Source organism: Nyctibius grandis, chromosome 5, assembly GCF_013368605.1.
Source record: "Nyctibius grandis isolate bNycGra1 chromosome 5, bNycGra1.pri, whole genome shotgun sequence".
Lineage (NCBI taxonomy): Eukaryota > Metazoa > Chordata > Aves > Nyctibiiformes > Nyctibiidae > Nyctibius > Nyctibius grandis.
The window spans coordinates 90,848,353-90,865,102 of NC_090662.1; the positions used below are offsets into that span (position 1 = coordinate 90,848,353).

General features: G+C 48.0%; 1 protein-coding gene across 2 annotated transcripts; it reads right to left on the reverse strand.

The window, feature by feature from the left end:
- Positions 1 to 1,079: 1,079 nt before the first annotated feature.
- On the reverse strand, positions 1,080 to 8,761 carry SCNN1A (sodium channel epithelial 1 subunit alpha). 2 transcript variants are annotated; one of them, XM_068400778.1, is made up of 13 exons: positions 8,702 to 8,761; positions 7,735 to 8,105; positions 7,058 to 7,313; positions 5,985 to 6,172; positions 5,077 to 5,177; positions 4,224 to 4,387; positions 3,779 to 3,877; positions 3,495 to 3,612; positions 3,165 to 3,243; positions 2,791 to 2,848; positions 2,608 to 2,663; positions 1,982 to 2,057; positions 1,080 to 1,758 (listed from the first exon to the last, which is right to left on the reverse strand). In XM_068400778.1, the coding sequence occupies exons 2-13, from the start codon at positions 8,088 to 8,090 to the stop codon at positions 1,432 to 1,434; spliced, it is 1,878 nt and encodes a 625-aa protein (XP_068256879.1). In that variant the 5' UTR covers positions 8,091 to 8,105; positions 8,702 to 8,761; the 3' UTR covers positions 1,080 to 1,431. The 2 variants fall into 2 exon arrangements, with proteins under 2 accessions (XP_068256879.1, XP_068256878.1); XM_068400777.1 differs by lacking the exon at positions 8,702 to 8,761 and adding an exon at positions 8,385 to 8,545.
- Between the last annotated feature and the right edge of the window lie 7,989 nt (positions 8,762 to 16,750).

A 16,750-nucleotide genomic window follows, 5' to 3' on the forward strand; every position in this document is an offset into this window, starting at 1 on the left:
CCCAAGGGCAGTGCATCTACCTTAATTTTTAAAATACCTGAGGCTTTTCTTTTCATATGATTAACTAGTTTTTAAATTCAAAAGAGGCTGTTTGCAATGTGATTGGGTACATTGTACCACAGGTCTTTACCTAAACTATATGCTTAAATTCTGGTATCTGTGTTTGTGTCCGGTCAAGTGGATAATCCTGTTTGTTAAGGACATCACCCTTGCTCTCTTGATACCACATAAAGTGCTGTGTAAACACCATTGCAGCAGCAGTCTGAGTATTTATAAAAAATAGCATGGCAAGCTTACTGCAAGGAATAAGATGTGTGCCCTTATGCAAAGATCCCAGGTTAGTTCCTGAGAAGAGGACCATTTTTGCCCTGGCCTTGATTGCCTGTGTGGTCTGTTGCAACATGCTAAAGGCTTTCTCTGAAAGGATCTTAAATTAAAGCCTGCAGCACTTCTCCTGTGCTTCACAGTCCTCAGCAGAGCCTCTGTGGGTGAACTAGAGAAGGGATGGGTGGAGTAGAGCAGGCACTGCAGGACCTGCTCTATTCTGACCTTTTGCAGGATTTCATGGAAGCAGAGGATACTGTTTGGGATGTTTTTGAGGATGTGCATAGCCACTTTGTTTCCACAGAGAGCTCAATTTCTCCTCAATGCTCTGGCAAACGGTCCAATAGCTGGACATACGTGTGTATGGTATACCACAAGGAAGGAGACTGCTGTACAGCTAAGATCTGCCAGTGCCTTGTAGGCAGCTTAAAAGGGAGACATTATTCTGCCGGGGTGTCTTGTCCCGACTTGCGAGTGGCAGTAAGCATCAACCACCTCCTCAGAGTATTGTGCATAATATAAATTGAGATTATGTCAGTGGCTGTCATCTTTCAGGGCTGTACAAGTAGCCTCTCCTCTCTGGGAGGAGAGGGTGGCTGGCTTGGTTTTCGGATCAAAGTTGGACATTAAGAACTAGGGAAGAGCAACCTGTTTCCAACCTTAGGGAAAGCTTAACGAAGTTCAGCCTAGGGAGAGACCTGTAGCCCAGCTGAGATGTCATTCCTGTCCCTTGTCATACACAGGAGAGGCCATCACACCTGCCAAACCTCTTTAATTAACGACAGACCAGAACTGTGGCAGCATCCTTGTTGCAGGGAAAAGAAAGCATGCGTGCATGTGTAGGTGTGCACATGCAAGGAGTGTAAGGAAACCATCTCCCCCATACATATGCTAGATCAACTCTTATCCCCAGATCAATAGTATTTTATGAGACTGAAGAATTCACCTACAGTAGTGAAAGCAATGAACCCAGGCCAACCACAGTGCAGTCTTCTGCTATGATCCAGGTAGAACACCCCAGAAATAAGGAAATGCAGGTCCCACAGAGAAAGTGTGCAGTCTTTGCTCCAATTGCCACCCATCTGAACACTGGAATAAGCCACTGCCTCACTTGTGTCCCACCTCACCATCCCTGCTCAGCCCACGTGGTTCCAGGCTGTTATAGGATGGCAACATGGTCACTACAGCCTCAACAGTGAAGCGGTGTGGAGCACTGAGACCTGGCACCTCATCTTGGAAAGCAGTGTTATCATGACTGCTTGGAGGGGGTCCTGGTGGAGAGAGCTGCTGCCGGGAGCGGAACCAGCGTAAGGCCAAGATAAAGGTGATGGCGATGAAATCCAGAATCAGCTCTGCAAGCTCCATCACAGACAGGACAGAGGATCCGAACCAGAGACTCCACTGGTTCCCAAGCTGGGACAGCAGAGTCACTACCTGCAAGAGATGGAGAAAGGGCAATGAGGACAGCCCTCGTTCCAGCCTTTTGCCTCCTTGCCTGCTCCCACTAGCAGTGCCCCCGAGGCGCTGGGGGGGTTCCTTCCACCCTGCCACAGGAGAAGAGAGGGGATACAATGCTGCTGGAATGAACGCCTGCCAATGCAGAGAGACATTGTGGGGGAATGGGTGGCTAGAGAGGATGTGGCAGTAAAGTATGTACCGTGAAGGCTGGAGACTCCCCATTGGTCTTGTAGTTCCACTCCTCAAAAAAGATATTCACTTTGGCAACTCCGTTCCTGTAAATGAAAGATGGGGCTCAGTAACCCCAAATCCGCGATCCCTGCATTTCTTTACCAAGCTTGTCTTTGTCCCCCTCTGTCCCTCGTCCTCCTCCCATATATACTGCCCGAGGCTTTTTCCCATCTCCGCAGTTCCCTCATTATGCACTAAATACAATCTTTGGTACTTACAGTGCGCTTCTGAGACTGTGCTGTGAAACCCAATATTTGTGGCATCCTACGTCAGCTAAGTACAAGCTCCTGCGTGGCTCTCCTTCCCACTCTTCCACTAGCCCTTACTGTGACTCCAGGCCACACGGCAGCAGCCTGGGGCTTGCTATTTTCATACTAGCAGCTGACCCTTTTCAGACTCTTCACTTGGATTCCAAGTCCTTATTGAAGTCTCAGTTTATCTCTACTCTGACTCAAATCCACTGGCCTTGTCCATGGGTCCCATGCCTAGTCTCTTCCCATAAGTGATTTAATCTGAACTGTGACCCCCCCTGACACACACACTCCATGGGGATGGTTTTTGGTTCAGATGCAACCTCTGTTTAGGGGCTCTCACCTCTTGGATGTGATATTGTACTTGTTCTGTTGTGAAAGCATGTAAAAAACCCAGTCCTGAAATGAGAGTGCAATAAATTGCGTTACATGACCACAGTCACCTCCTGTACGTTTAGTACCAGTTGAGGAAGGACTAAACAGGAGTTTGGAGCAGTGCTGGGGAGCCGGGAAACCCTTTCCTTACCTCTGAGACAGCAGAAGGCCAGCGGGAGTATCCAGCTGACAGCTGGTATTGTGTCATTCTGGAAGACAAGAGGCCATGTTAGCTGTTGAAGCTGTAGAAGCCACAAGGCCAGGTCTCAATTCCCAGGCACACCAGGAAACTCCCTCCCGTGCTGAAGTCCACCCACTTCCCACTGAGCTTCTTCACAGCCCTCAAGAGCTCACCCCCGCGCCAACACTGATGCTCTTCAGCCATTTCAGCTTCCTGATGGGAGAATTATCATTTCGGGTTGCAGCTCAGCTATTGACTCAAGCTTTTGCCCTGCTCGGTGAATGCTTTCCAACATGCCTAGGAATAATGAGTTCCCAGTCTATCTGACCAATGATCAAACTTACTTGCAAGGTTTCCGACATTTGTGGAAACAGCCCAGCACGTCAGCTTTGAATTCAGCCAGGAGTTTGTAATAGCAGTAGCCTGAGCAGCAGAGAAAGTAAATCCAGGTAAGCTCACAGTATCTGTGACAACGAGGGCAACCCAGAGAAGGTTTTCTTCCACATGCTCAGAGGAACTAACCATCCAAGACAAGAGTGTCTTTTGGATGTCCCGCACCAGGAAGCTTATTGAAGACAATAAGGAGATGTACTGGGACATGAGATGGACCAAACAGGTTCAGGTGTTTTGTAGTAAATAGTAAATAAGCTTTACTATTCCTCCCGTCCACTTACCCCAGGCCACGTGCTTTGTGTAGTCACAGTACTCTGCTCCAGCGGGTAAGGGATAGAAGTAATACGCACAGCCACAGCGCTCTACCATGTTGAGCTGAAAGCAGGAGCGAATGCAGACCTGGAAGCATGTGAGGTGGAAAAGGTTGAACAAGGGAACTAAACCCACTGCAGCCTGTTCCGCATCATACTAACAGTGCCCATGGACAAGCATGGCTGTTAAGGGGCTGAAACATTTGAGGAAAGTAGGGAAACAAGCTGGCACAGGATCAGTGCTAACGAGTTACCTGTTCGGTGTAGCGGGATGAGTACAGATTTTGCACTGGCACATCACTGCCATCCTCTGTGCAATCACTGTAACTGCCCCCAAGACGCACAGTCATCTCCTAGAATATCAAACAGTCATTACACAAAAGAACTGGCACTTTGCTGTCTTCCTTCTATGCTTCCATGCTGCTTGTCCATCAGTATCTGCTCTTTATGCTTTCCTCTGGAAGCCAGCTCCCCGTGCTTTCCTCCATTTCATTGTTCACTGATAAATTGCAATCAAATGCTTCTCCTGTAGTCCAATAAGCTCCTCTTCTTCCCCTTTCTTCACTCCATGTGATGAATCCTCTCCCTTAAACACATACTGAGTCCATGACAATCCATCTGTATGTATCTACTAAGTTAATCCTCCCCCCCTGAAGTTCATATCCCCCCTGCCAGCTCTTACCCCTGCTGCTTCCTCACCTTTCTCATGCTGATGGAGGTCTCAATACCCGGACGCACATTGAAACCCCCATCATCCATGAAGGCTGGCTCATTCTGATCGTGGACCATGACCCTGGCTCCTGTCACCGTGGACAACAGAGGGATGAAATCATTCTGTTCGGTGCGCACCACCAGAGAGAGACCTGAGGAAATGTCAGAGAGCAAGAGAGGTCACGGCTAGTCATCGTGCAGGAAAGGAAAGACAGCAGAAGGGTCAGGAGTGGTTCACTAATAGATAAAGGAAGAGAAACATCAACCAGGGCTGCACCAAAGCTGGGCACCAATGAAGGGTGGCTGGAGGGAGGCCAGAGACAAAGCTGGAGGCTCCAGGAGAGGACAGAGAAAACTGGATAACTTCATTAGAAAAAGCAGAACTGGGAATGGAGAGAGATTTCATTGAGACATTCTGAGCCAGATGGAAGAAAGGCCTGAAGACTGGGCCTAGAGAGGTTTCAGGAGGTTTAGAAACACAAACAGGTTGGTTGCTGAAAATAGAAAAGTGGGGAAGGAGGAGGTCAAGACCAGGCTCTCAGGAGCACAGCACTGGAGCTCAGCTGGGGACTTCAGGAAGGGCCAGCACAGGTCCAGAGGAAGCAACGAACATAAGGATCAGGCACTGATGGGGGAGAGAGAGTTCAGTGGGGCAGCAGCAAGGGACAGCCATGTCCACGACACAGCCATCTCCACATCGGTGAAAACAGAGCTCGGGTGAGACAGAGCAGGGCTGCAATCTGCCACCACCAGCGAAAGCGCAGCAGGATGCCCGTAACTCCTCCCGCGAAAGCAAAGCTGAGCTGTTCTCCTTACTCACCGAAGAGTGCCTCTCACCCACCGTTACTGATCCCAGGCAGCGAGGAGGTCCACAGGCTGCTGCTGTTGTCGTTAAAGGTATAGCAGTTCCCATACAAGGGATGGTGGAAGTGGGTGTAATTCCTGAGATGGGAACAGAAACATTCACGCGGGGTGAGAAGGGCTGCGAGACCAAGGGGAAGGGCTTTCTGAAAGGAACAACTGTGTTTTCCACCTGCAGGGAGAGGGGCTTACAGCAGATGGGCGGTATTTGTTATGTAAACTCACTCTAACCGGGGAAAAGCAATTAAAATGTGCTGTAAAAAACGTCCTGGAGCTGGACAGGTTTCTACACCAGTTTTTTCATACTGCTAACTCTTGAAAGATCAAATGGGTTTTAGCAGTACTAGCAATTATTGTATTATCTTCCTAATATTGACAAAACTCTTAGCTCTTCCTACCCCTTTTCATCCCTTGCTTGATGGGTTTCATTTCGCTGTCTCCTTGGGGCTTTTTGACCACAATGGCAGGAGAGAAGTGGGATATTGTTTTTACTGTCTTTTTGTAACAACTCTCTTTTCCTCCTCCTGTACGTGGGCTGATACGTACTCTTCGCCACTGTAGAGACCAGAATAAAGAGACTTCTACACTGTACATCTGTACCCACGCTGGAGTTTGTACCAGTATAACTATTTCATTTGTGTGAAACCCAGGAAAAAGAGAAACCATCCTCTGAGGTCCATAGTTTAAGGTCACAGAAACTGTGACCCTGGTGAGCACAACCCCCAGGAAAGGCTCATGAGACATCATCTGAGACAACAGGAACTGAACAATGAACAATCCCACCTTGGGAAAGAGGTTCTCTAATGCGGGTTTCTTGAATTTCCCTCGGACCAAGCACAAAACAGGGGTGTTGTTAGGAAGACACGGTAGGATGTTTCCACCACTTACGCCTTGTCACATGTTGCTTCATTGAAGCGGCAAGCATAGATGAAATTCTCAAAGTCAGACTCATCCAGGGCTTTCGCATCAGGCATCTGTGCCAGGATATTGATATAGTGAAAGCTGTACCATTCCCGCACGGCATCCACCCCTGAGGAGTACGCCTGATGAAAACAGTCCTTGTTGTTTTCACTGCACTGTTGAGAAGAAGAAAACCAGCCATGTCAGCGAAGTCTTGTCCAGGAGGCAAGGCTGTGGCTGTGGATTAGCTGTGCTCCCTCAGCACGGGCAGGAGATGAACCGGAGGGAGTGGATGAGCTCTGCAGGGCTCCTGCACTTGACCAAAAGGTGATCAGCAGGATGGAGAAAAGCAAACCCAGGGCAGCTCCTCAGTGGAAGGGAAACACCAGGTGAATGAGCAAGGCTGAATAAAACCCAGGAGGCAGCGAGTCACAGTGAGGAGTGCAGGGTGATCTGCTGCACGTAAATTCTACGTGGTATAAAACCAGAAGATTTAAATTCTTTCGTGGGGGAGCCCTTCCTTCAGGGTGTGTCCAGAAAAACGTTTGTGATCCTGTGGGAACTCTAGTTAACTGGTAAGCGATTAGACTCAGTCCTTCACTGCCTTTTAAAATGCAAACACAGATACCCGAGGGCGAAAAAGCTGCTACCTGGGAGCAAATACGACCATGACCACAGTTCATGTGGCCCACAGCCTTCCAGTACTTTCCCCTTTGCTATTATTGAGCAACTTTGCGGTTGATGTTAATAAGTGGCTCCCCAAAGGCAACTGCAAGGCTGATGCAGCCTTTGGGAAGGACAAGGTTTCCCTGCCCTACCTAGGAAAAGAGGGGCACTGACGTGGACAAGTCTCCTGGGGCCCACATGAACAAGGACAGGACTTGGGGTGCAGGATTGCGTTGGGCAAAGTATTCAGCTCTACCTTTATCTGTCATTAGCAAAAGCCAGTGCAGATTAATCGGACTTCTACGCAGGGAAAGGCATGGCCAAGGGTCTAATAAGACAGAAGTAGCTAGGCAGAAACTAGAGTGGGTAGGACACAGGGTATCTAGGGATCTCACCAGAACAAAGCCAATTTTCCAGTCGTTCTTGTCCACTGAGGGACTGTTCTCTGGCAAGTTGACTAAGTTATCCCGCTTCTGCCTTCGCAGCGGATGGCGCCGCACATGATGGAGCAGGCTCCTTGAGCTACGCTTTCGCATGGACAGTGTGGACCAGTCGCTTCGTGCCAGAGACATGTTGTAGTCATAAAGGTCTAGCAGTGTCTGATGGGTGATTTGGTCCAGCTCATCCAGCTTCTTTCGGATGGCGCTGTATCTATATGGGGGTGGGGGGAGAGAGGAGCCTGAAGGTTTAGGGATATATGCACATAAACAGCTTGAATAAGACATGCGACAAAGTTTCCTGGGGTGATTCAGGACATTGCTGCCACCAGCTGCAAATCCAACCCCTTGCTGGAGGCTACCATCCTTGTAAGAGAGGAGCAAACACATCTGCTTTTGCCCTGTGGCAGTTTACAGTGCAGCCTGCTAACATACACCACCAAGGGGAGCTGCCTAAACTGAGATGCCTTACGGCGAATGCCCTGCAGCAGCAAAGGCCTGTGAAAAGTGTCCTTGCCACCGGCGCTGCTACTGAAGGGGATGGTCAAGGACCATGAGGAGGACAAAAGTATATGCTTTTATCCTACGCCCGCAAAAGTCGAGGTGGTCGACAGCTCTGGGAGTCTATTTCTTACCTGTATGGATTGAGAGTGCACAGCGTCACGGCTGGGAAAGTCAGCCTATCGGAGTTAAGGTTGAGGTTGAGGTTGACAGGGTAGCTGAAGTACTCCCTGTAGAGGATCCCAAACTGCCAGTACATTAAGCCGAAGGTGAGAAAGAAGAGAACAGACCAGAAGGCTGTCTTCATCTTATTCTTTTTGGAGCACACCAGGCGGATAGCCCCGTGGATGGTCGTGTTGCTGCAGAAGAACTGGAATAGCTCCTGGTAGGAACTGTAGAATTCGATGAGACCCTCCTGCTGCTCGTCTTTCTGCTGCTGCTCCTCTTGCTTACATTGCCTCGTTTTCTCCCCTTCTGGCATCTTCCCCATCTTCACAGACTCACCCTACGGCACAAACTCAGAATTAGGGGGTAGCCCTGCAGGACCACGGCGCCGGGAAGCCGTGCCCGGTGCAAACCCTGCCTCTCCATCATTGTCTCCCCCAAACCTCGGTGCTTTCACCCCCTCCTCCCTGACCCCCATCCCAGGCGCCCCACCAAGGTCCCCAGCTCTCCATGCACACGCTCCCTCCCGCCCAGTCCACAGGTGACAGCGGGGCAGACCCTCCGCTGCCCAACAGCCCCCGAGTCCCTCCCGCTGCCCCCCCGCAGCTGCGGGACTGACGCGAGGGGCCGTGCCCATGGCGGGCGGTGGCTGCTCGGGCCGGGGCCGGGGCCGGTGCCGGTGCGCTCTCGCCGAGCACTGCCGGCTCTCCCGCAGCCTCCCCGGCCGGGCTGGGACTGGTTCCGTTCCAGTTCGAGCCAGCACCCCGCCCGGCTCCTGCCCTGCCAGCCTCTTCCCCGCCCGCCCCTCCCTCCTTCTCCTGCCCCTGCCGCTCCCCCCCGGGCGCTGCTCCCGGGGAAGAAAAGCCTCTTTAAACTCTCAAGTGTCCGCGGCCGGGCTGAGGCGGCCGAGGGACCGGGGACGCGCCGGGCGGTGACCTCGGCGGCGCCGGCGGGGGGTCGAGGCGCGGCCGCCGCTGTTCCGGCGGGCAGCAGGGCCCCCCCCGGTCCTCCCCGAAGGGAGCTCAGCCCCGGCCAGGTACGGCTGCGGAACAGCCTGTCCCTCCTCCTCCTCCTCTTCCTCCCCCGCCCCCGACCCCGGCGGGGACACGGCGTCCCGGTGAGCCGAGGTGATGCAGAAAGAAAGTTGGCAGCGCTTGTCCCGCGGGCAGCGGGAGGCAGCGCCGGCCGGCCGGGACCCCCCCACCCCCCGCCACCTCCCGGGGGCCGTCAGCGGCAGGACCCTGCCCTGCCCACGGACCGGCGGTGAGGGCTCGTGTGCGGCTTTAATCGCCAAATGTTGCTTCTCGAGGGCAAAGCCGAGGTAGATGGAGAGTTTGGGGTGAGTTTTGCAAGAGCGATGGGGCTGGGGCGCAGAAGGCTGGTGGCGGCTCGTTGATGCGGGTGAGGTAGCATCGCCTTTGCTGGCTCATTAACTAAAGCAATTTTTCCTATCCAGAACTAGCCGGCCCAACCGTGAGTGGGAACATGTTTCACTGATCTGCGCCTGGTAAATCAAGGCCTCCCGTCATTACCCAAAGCCTTGCAGTGTTTCCTCAGTCCACAGAAATGAACACCCATATGCAAACATGACCAGGAGTCCCTAACACCCCCCTGCCATTATGAGTGGAACCTGTTTGCCAGTCCTTTCTCCAAATGATTTTTCTCCCAAACTAGCTCTGTCTTGAAGTTTTCAACTTTTTTTCTGTCACTTAATTTCGATCCTTCTTGGAGTTAGCAGTCGTTTGGTTAGTGACTCAAAATACACAGCCACTTTTACCTCTTCATATTGCAAAATACTGTGCTTGAAAATGGCAAGGAGCACACTTTCGAGGCTGGCAGTTAAGTGACAGCATGCCAGGAGCAGCCCTGTGACAGCTGCTTGCTACAAACCCACAGCCGCGACTTCGAGCTTTCCCGTAGCTCCATCCCATGACACAAAGCAACGCGAAGCAAAAGCACCGTTTCTTCTGCGGTTCTAAACTTAATTGTATCTCAAGCAATTTATTTTGTACTTTCATCAAAGATGAGTTACAAAAAAGCAGGAAGGATGGGGGGAATGAACTAATATCGTATCAAATGCCTGTTACAAAGCAGCTTCTTCAGAGCATTCGAAATGCCCTCCTAGGTCGGAGTGATGGTCTGTGCAGCTCCGGGGGCTGCCCCCAGCCAGTGCCATAGGAGGTGCCACTCAGCGGAGGGATGTGAGCTCTTCTGACTTGTGCCGCTTGATGCACTCAGACACAAGGGTAGAATCCCTGAAGATGCGCATCAGCCTTTCGAACCAGCCTTGTAGCCTACACCTTAAACTCTGTGACCATACACAGAGGTACTGACAATTAGGCAGCGTCTGCGGTTACAATTACCGGTGTAACCTATGGACCTACGATCCAGTCACTTCACAGACAGCATGTTCATAACTTGTTTGACTTACGTTATTGTAATTTCCTGAAATTACTCAGTTACACTAATGGACTGTCCTCCAAAACCACCTCTCTCTTACTGGAACTGTGCCTCTGTCTTACTGGAGTGACAAAAATGATTTTGCCCCTGAAAATGCCCATTTTATACTCATTTACGTTAACAGCACCCACAAAGCAACTACAGCTGAATTCAGTAGCGCTGACAGTTAGGGCTTCTCCGATTTCCACAGTATTTAAAAACATTTTAAACTACCTTCAACTGATCTTTGCAAATGAGTTCAGAAACACAGTCCTTTTTGCTGGTTGTGAGACAAAGGTAACTTACAGGTTTTGATTTCTTTTGCCTTGAGGAATAACTAAAAACTCAAACATCTGGACTGATTTGCTGCATCCAAGCAACAGTCTAAAAGCAATTTTCTCAGCATTTTGTCATGGCTGACAATTTCCATCACCATGTTGTTTGGGAGAACTTTTGGCCTTTGCCAATTTGGACAAGAATAGCAGATAATTAGAGTGTGGGTGCGTGTATTGTAAGTTTTATTTTTGCATGTGTATAAATGATGTACATCATGTATCTATGTATATCTATATGCATATCTAGATACATATTTGTTTTATTTTTCAGAAGACTTTTAACATATGTTGTATTTTTTTTCTAAAGAATTAAAAAACCACAATCACTGGCTATTTCACTGTTTCCAGCTGCCATGTCAGATATGATCTAAGCAATTTGCCTTTCCCTCTTTCTCACGCCGGTGAGCTGCTCAGGCTGCCATACGTTATCTGCTGTTGTGGCACACCTCAGAGCACCTATCAGCCCTGAGGTGACTTCCAGTCGTTTCAGTCATGTGAATATCACACTTTGGCCACGGCTTTGTAAAAGCCCTTACCTTCCCGTGGTCACACAGATGTGCTGCACATTGATTGCCAACTCACGAAGCAACCAAAAGTTTATTTTTAACATTTCTACAACCAAAATTACCACTTGATTCCCCGAATACTTTTGAAACAATGCAAAGAACAGATCTCCCATTGCCTTCTCAGCTGCTAGTCTCAACCTCCATTTGCAGAACATCAGAATTTGCTAACTCCAGGGTTTTTTTTTTTATTTTGTTCTGTTTTGGGATTTTTTTCCAATGTGTGGATGAACTAGATCACTCGAGTGACCATCTTCTGGCCAAGACTGTCAATCACAACTGCTACCATTTTCCTCAGGCACACTTCCCTGTGACAGAAGATAGTGACATGGAATTATTAGTGTAGTTTGTGAGGGTGACTCTTGTTGATATTTTAGGTGATTAGATACACTCCTGTCTCGAACTTCCCTCACTGCAAGAGTCCTCTGAGCATTTTGCCCATCCACAGGTTTCTGTATATTTATTCGAGGTATTGACCTATCAAGGTGAGTCACACCCAATGGAACTGGTTTTGACACTGATGGTTGTTTCCCCCACCTCCATTCAGGCTCAGCAATTACAGGATAAATGGTCTTCTGAAATCCCGAGTCTTGCGTTAGGGTGAAAGATCAGGCAGTACAAATCCTTCCTGGAAGTTTTGATCATAGTATTTACTTCACCTCTAACAACATTTTGAATCCAAGGAGCTTTATACTGAAAAGATCCTTTTCCTTCAGATATTTGTCACTAGATCCTTCTCTTTTGAAATGGGAAGCGCCCTGTTGTTCTGGGCAGTGCTTGTAAATGTTATGTCTTCACAAGCTGAATGCATGATTGCTTTTTATTGCTACTGAGCAACCTTTGAGTAAACATGAATCATTTTTTATGGCATCAAGTTTGAAATGTTTCCTTACCAGCCATGTCTATTATCTGCCCAGGTAGGAATGTGATAATGATCTGTAATGCACACAACATTTTAAAATAGAACAAACTTTTTTCAACACAGTGCTACTGTGGTGGGAAGACAAGAAAGGTGCCTTTCTCCAATACTTGATCAATCTTGAGTATAACAAATTATACACGTTTTTTAACTATTTGGAAGACCCTAGATCAGTGTGGTTCTTTTATATATGCATATATGCAATTGTGTTTTCCTTCTGCTGCAAGGTAGAAGCCAGTGGTTATTTCTGGATTAGCTACAGCTGATTGTATTTTTCTGCATTAAAACTAGCAACTGAAACTGTCGAGGAATAGCAGCATGGATGGTGCTGTAAGTTTAACTGAAGTGTTTGGCCAAAGAAACACCAGCCTAGTAGCTGATAAAGATGGGTAGATGTGAGGCTAAGCTTTGTACTGCTGTTGCTTTTCAGTGGGGAATTCTTTACCCAGGATTCGTGTACTCCCTTGAGGCAGAGGTGGTGATCTCTGAAGAGAATCATTATGAAAAAGCCATCAGGGATTTGCAGACCAATCTAATGGGCTGTTGAATGCCTTCTCCCTTGCTACTGATGTAACCTGCCAGGCAGCAGTGGTGCCTGTCCCAAATAGCCAGTGATGCTACAGCAGCAAGAGCACATCCGTGTACACGCTCCCATACCTTTGTGTCCCGAGGAGGCTGCTTTTCAATGTACTTATTCATATTTTACCTTGTAGGAGCAGAGGGGCTGCAGAGAGCCGTTCTGGTGATGCAAAAGGGAGCCCTGGATGAAAACAGAAGCAGTGTGCGTTATCTCCATCTTTCAGCATGAAAGGTGGGAGACTGTAGGGTAGAGCTCATGGAAATAATATTGTAGGACCGAACAAATCCTGCTGGAAACTGTGTAGAGGGAACCCAGTCTCTCTTCCTAGGAGAATGAAGTTAGCATGAGTGAACTCCAGAAGACCCGCATGGATCCTCTTTCGTTGCCATTGCACACTGCGATGCAGTACGAAGCCTGGAGGAGAGCCTGTATAGTGGCTGCTCATGCTCTGCCTCAGCTGGCAAAACTGAACCGTGGCTCTCTCCCACCTGTTCTCTGTATTGCAGGACGAGGGATATTACCTCCTGAATCAGTTTGGGTGCTGAAGCAGCCCAGTGACCCAGACCTTGTGGTATGTTAGCCATACCACTTTGTGTCCCAGTCAGCTGCCACCTTGGCTGCTAGTGACCTGTCCTCTATGAGAAAATCACCAAGTGCTGAAAACAGGCCTTCAAGCTCCACCTCTGCTGCATATTCCCTAAAGCCAGGGTCTCATGTAGGATCACTCAGCCAGATCGACAGCTCCTCAGATACCGATCTCAATTCAGTCCTATCGCAACAGGATCGACTGTGGAACTGGCCAAATGAAAATACACACCCACTGGCATAGCTAAGACTAATGCCCGTCTGGAAGCTGGACGTGCTGAAACAGCAGAGGGCAAAGATATAGGACTGGATGTCAAAACCAGTGATTTCTCTGGCTGCTTTTCCCTGAGGGGCAATTAATGAGTGCGGTGACCAAGATGGAGCCTCCTTGAGTTGTGTCCCCCCCCGCCGCCCCATTCTCCCCAACTGAAATCTTTAATTTCCTCATTCCAGCCCTAACAATATAACTGTTATCACAACAACCTGACTCCCCAGGCCTGTGTCCCCACCCCTTTCGTGATCTCTCCTGCGTGTTCCTGGAAATCCGAGGCAGACGTGGCCACCTCAGACCAGTTTTTCTTCCGACGCCTGCTTCTGCCTGGCCAACAGAGATCACAGGGTTGGGCCAGGTCACCCTCTGAGCCCAGCGCAGCACCCGGCACAGCACAGCAGGCATTTGCTTGATAGATGCAGATGCTCACTGCTGCCCACCCGGAGCTTTATTAGAGGTAACGTTAGGATAACCCAGTTCATGTGTACCTGCATTTTTGACACTGCCTCATGTAGTTCTCCAGGTGCCCCCCTCAGTCACTCCCACCTCGGTGGTTTCGTGTTGCTTCTGCTTCTTGGTTCTGTTCTGGTGATGGTGATCTCTCCTCCTCTGTAGTATAAGCCAAAATTTATGCTCTCAAAAAGGGAATCCACATGGAATTAAGCCCTTAAGAAGGGAAGTTAATCTATAAATCCCTTTTCTTTTATGGGTAAGGCCAGATTTCACAGCCAAATGGCTTGAGGGAACACTTCCCACCACACCCTTCTCAAAAGGCAGAGCAGAAGGCATCACCCTCCTTTCCTATCTCCTTTTTAATCATTCAGACGCGTTCAATTCATTCCTCTCCTTGAGAGGTTTTAGGTCTTCCCTCACAAGATCTCAGGCTAGCAGCGATGTGAAGCTCTGGAATGGTCCATGAAGCAAAGAACCTAAATTTTTTTCAAGATGTAGCTTGATAAATTCAAGTTAAGGATTAGGTGATAGGATACCCTTTGGCATTGTCTTGGTTTTTATAATGAAGTAATCTGAGGTTTATCCCCTGTAGGGCCTGGAATGTCTGGATTCATATCTTAATTTTTTTTTCTTTTCATCCTTTTTTTTAAGCAGAAGAGACTGGACAACAAAACATGAATCTTAGTCAAGCCAAGTGACCACTTCTAGCGATACTGAGAAGAGTGAGATTTTTTCATTATAGTCACTGTCCCATTCTGTCACCTCTTCTTTTAACTCTATATCAAGAATGCAGCTGTTTCAGATACATCTCACATATCAAGAAGTTTATACTCCTAGGCAAATTTGGGGGTCAGGAAGGGGTTTTCCTCAAGTAAGACACATGGGGTTGCTGGGTTTTTTTTTAGAGAAAGAGTCCTCCCCTGTAGCTTGAAAAATGGTCCACTTCACAGAGTCTAAGGCCTTTTGCCTTCCAAATCCCCTGCCAGTAAAGGATCTCAAAGTATTTGCAGCATACCTCCTGGTATGAGGCTGCGCATATTTATCAGCTGAGGTAATTGATCTTTCATGCTAAGGACTTAATAAGATGTTGATGGTATTTCATGGGAGGGCAGGTCTGTGAGAATGATTTAGGTATATACAAAAGTATAAAAGAAGAGAAAATCAGCAATTCATAAAGAAACCAATAGTAAGCAAACCCATGACTTCAGAAGCGTTTGAAAAAGTGGAAAAGAAAATGGTAAAAAATACTGTTGAAAAACGAGGGAAGGAGAGGCAGCAGAATGGAAAGAACAGTAGTGAATGAACACAGAGAAGAAAACCGTGCCCTCCTTCCCCACGAACTGTGCCTGGTTGTGGTGGGAAGGCCTGCATTGCCTAGTGACACTGAAATACGTGCTGGCAAGTTATATATCTCCCAGAAGATGACTCATGCCAGACACTTTGCAGCACAGGAGGCTGAAGTTAGCCCACAAACTCTTAAAGCAATGATGTATTGCCTTTCCTGCCTTTGCAGTCATTTTCTCTTCCTTTGCCGCACCTTATGATCGTTCGCCCAACCTATCTGGACCTCTCCTTGGCTGTCCATCAGCATTGTCCAGTACTGCCCTGCTTCACTGACAGTCACTGCTTTGACCCACTGCATGTCAACGTTATCATCCCATACTCTCCTTTGCCACTACTCTTCATTGTCATCCCTAACCCCTGCTTGATCTATTTTGCTAGCTTAAATTGAAAGAGCAGAGGCATAATCAAACACGGGGAACCTATGTGGAAGAGATAATCTTGAGCTTGGCTTTGTTTGCAAAATGACTGCTCTTTCAATACCACATTAAAAGTTTTGGCTTGTCCGTATTCACAATAATATGCAGCCACAGCCCCTAAGTAATCTTGTGTTGACTGAAGTGCAAAACACTTAATCTTATGTTTTGCAGATTGACAAAATCTGTGTCAAATTTCATGTCTTATATCAAATAATTCTCCTAAAGAAATATTTTAAAACACCTACATTTCATTTTTATTTGTATTGACACAGTATACCTTATAACGGGTTGGTCTGCCTAGCAGCTAATGAGATGGTGACCAGATTCCTGCTTCTCAATTCACGTGGCCAGGCAGTGATGCCATGTGGCACTTGGCCATGGCACATTCGACCTTGGAAGGCAGGATGGCTGTCTCCCAGAGACGCAGAACATATTATTTATCTGTTATCTAATGCAATCAAGTTTATCTTTGATGAATATTTAGTCTCTTAGTGGCATTTTCTGCAATAAGTGTTTTATAATTAAAATATAAGGAACGTTGTTAAACACGAGGCCACTTTGTTGTAAGTATTACTTTTTCTGCTTTAGGATACATGCTTTACTTGGTTTTTGGGGTTTAAATTCAGCTTGAGACCTTCAGGGACACAGTAATTGTGGACTCCCCACAGCAGCTCTAGTGGGGAGCATCAGAGAGCAGGTAGTCAAATAAAATCAAGTGCCATGGTATATTTCTCCTTACAAGGAATACGGCCACTCCTAATGCATTTCTTCCATCTCTCCATTATTTTTCTTTCCTTTGTGTTGGTTTATGGGCCAAAAAGGCAGACAAACCACCAGCTCTCACTTCATGTGTAACACAGGCCTTGGAATTAGTTTACTGTCTCTTTTAACTGATGCAATTAACTTTTTTTTAGTTATCATTAAAGGAAAAAAGTAACCTGGCCTTTATTTGAAGACCACGAGAGATAATCTACCATTTTTATTGACAGATGGCTAGGACAATAATCCTACTGTTGAGTATATCATGTCTTATTCTACTCTGAACATCCCTAAATTGCAGCTGTTGACTCTCACTGTGCC

Excerpts from the sequence above, each read along its gene's own strand:
- SCNN1A (XM_068400777.1), bottom strand. Across the intron at positions 7,314-7,734 it reads TGCACTCTCAATCCATACAG|ATACAGCGCCATCCGAAAGA; the intron begins GTAAGAAATAGA and ends ACCCCCATATAG. Across the intron at positions 4,388-5,076 it reads GCTGCCTGGGATCAGTAACG|GTCTCTCTCTGGTGGTGCGC; the intron begins GTGGGTGAGAGG and ends ACATTTCCTCAG.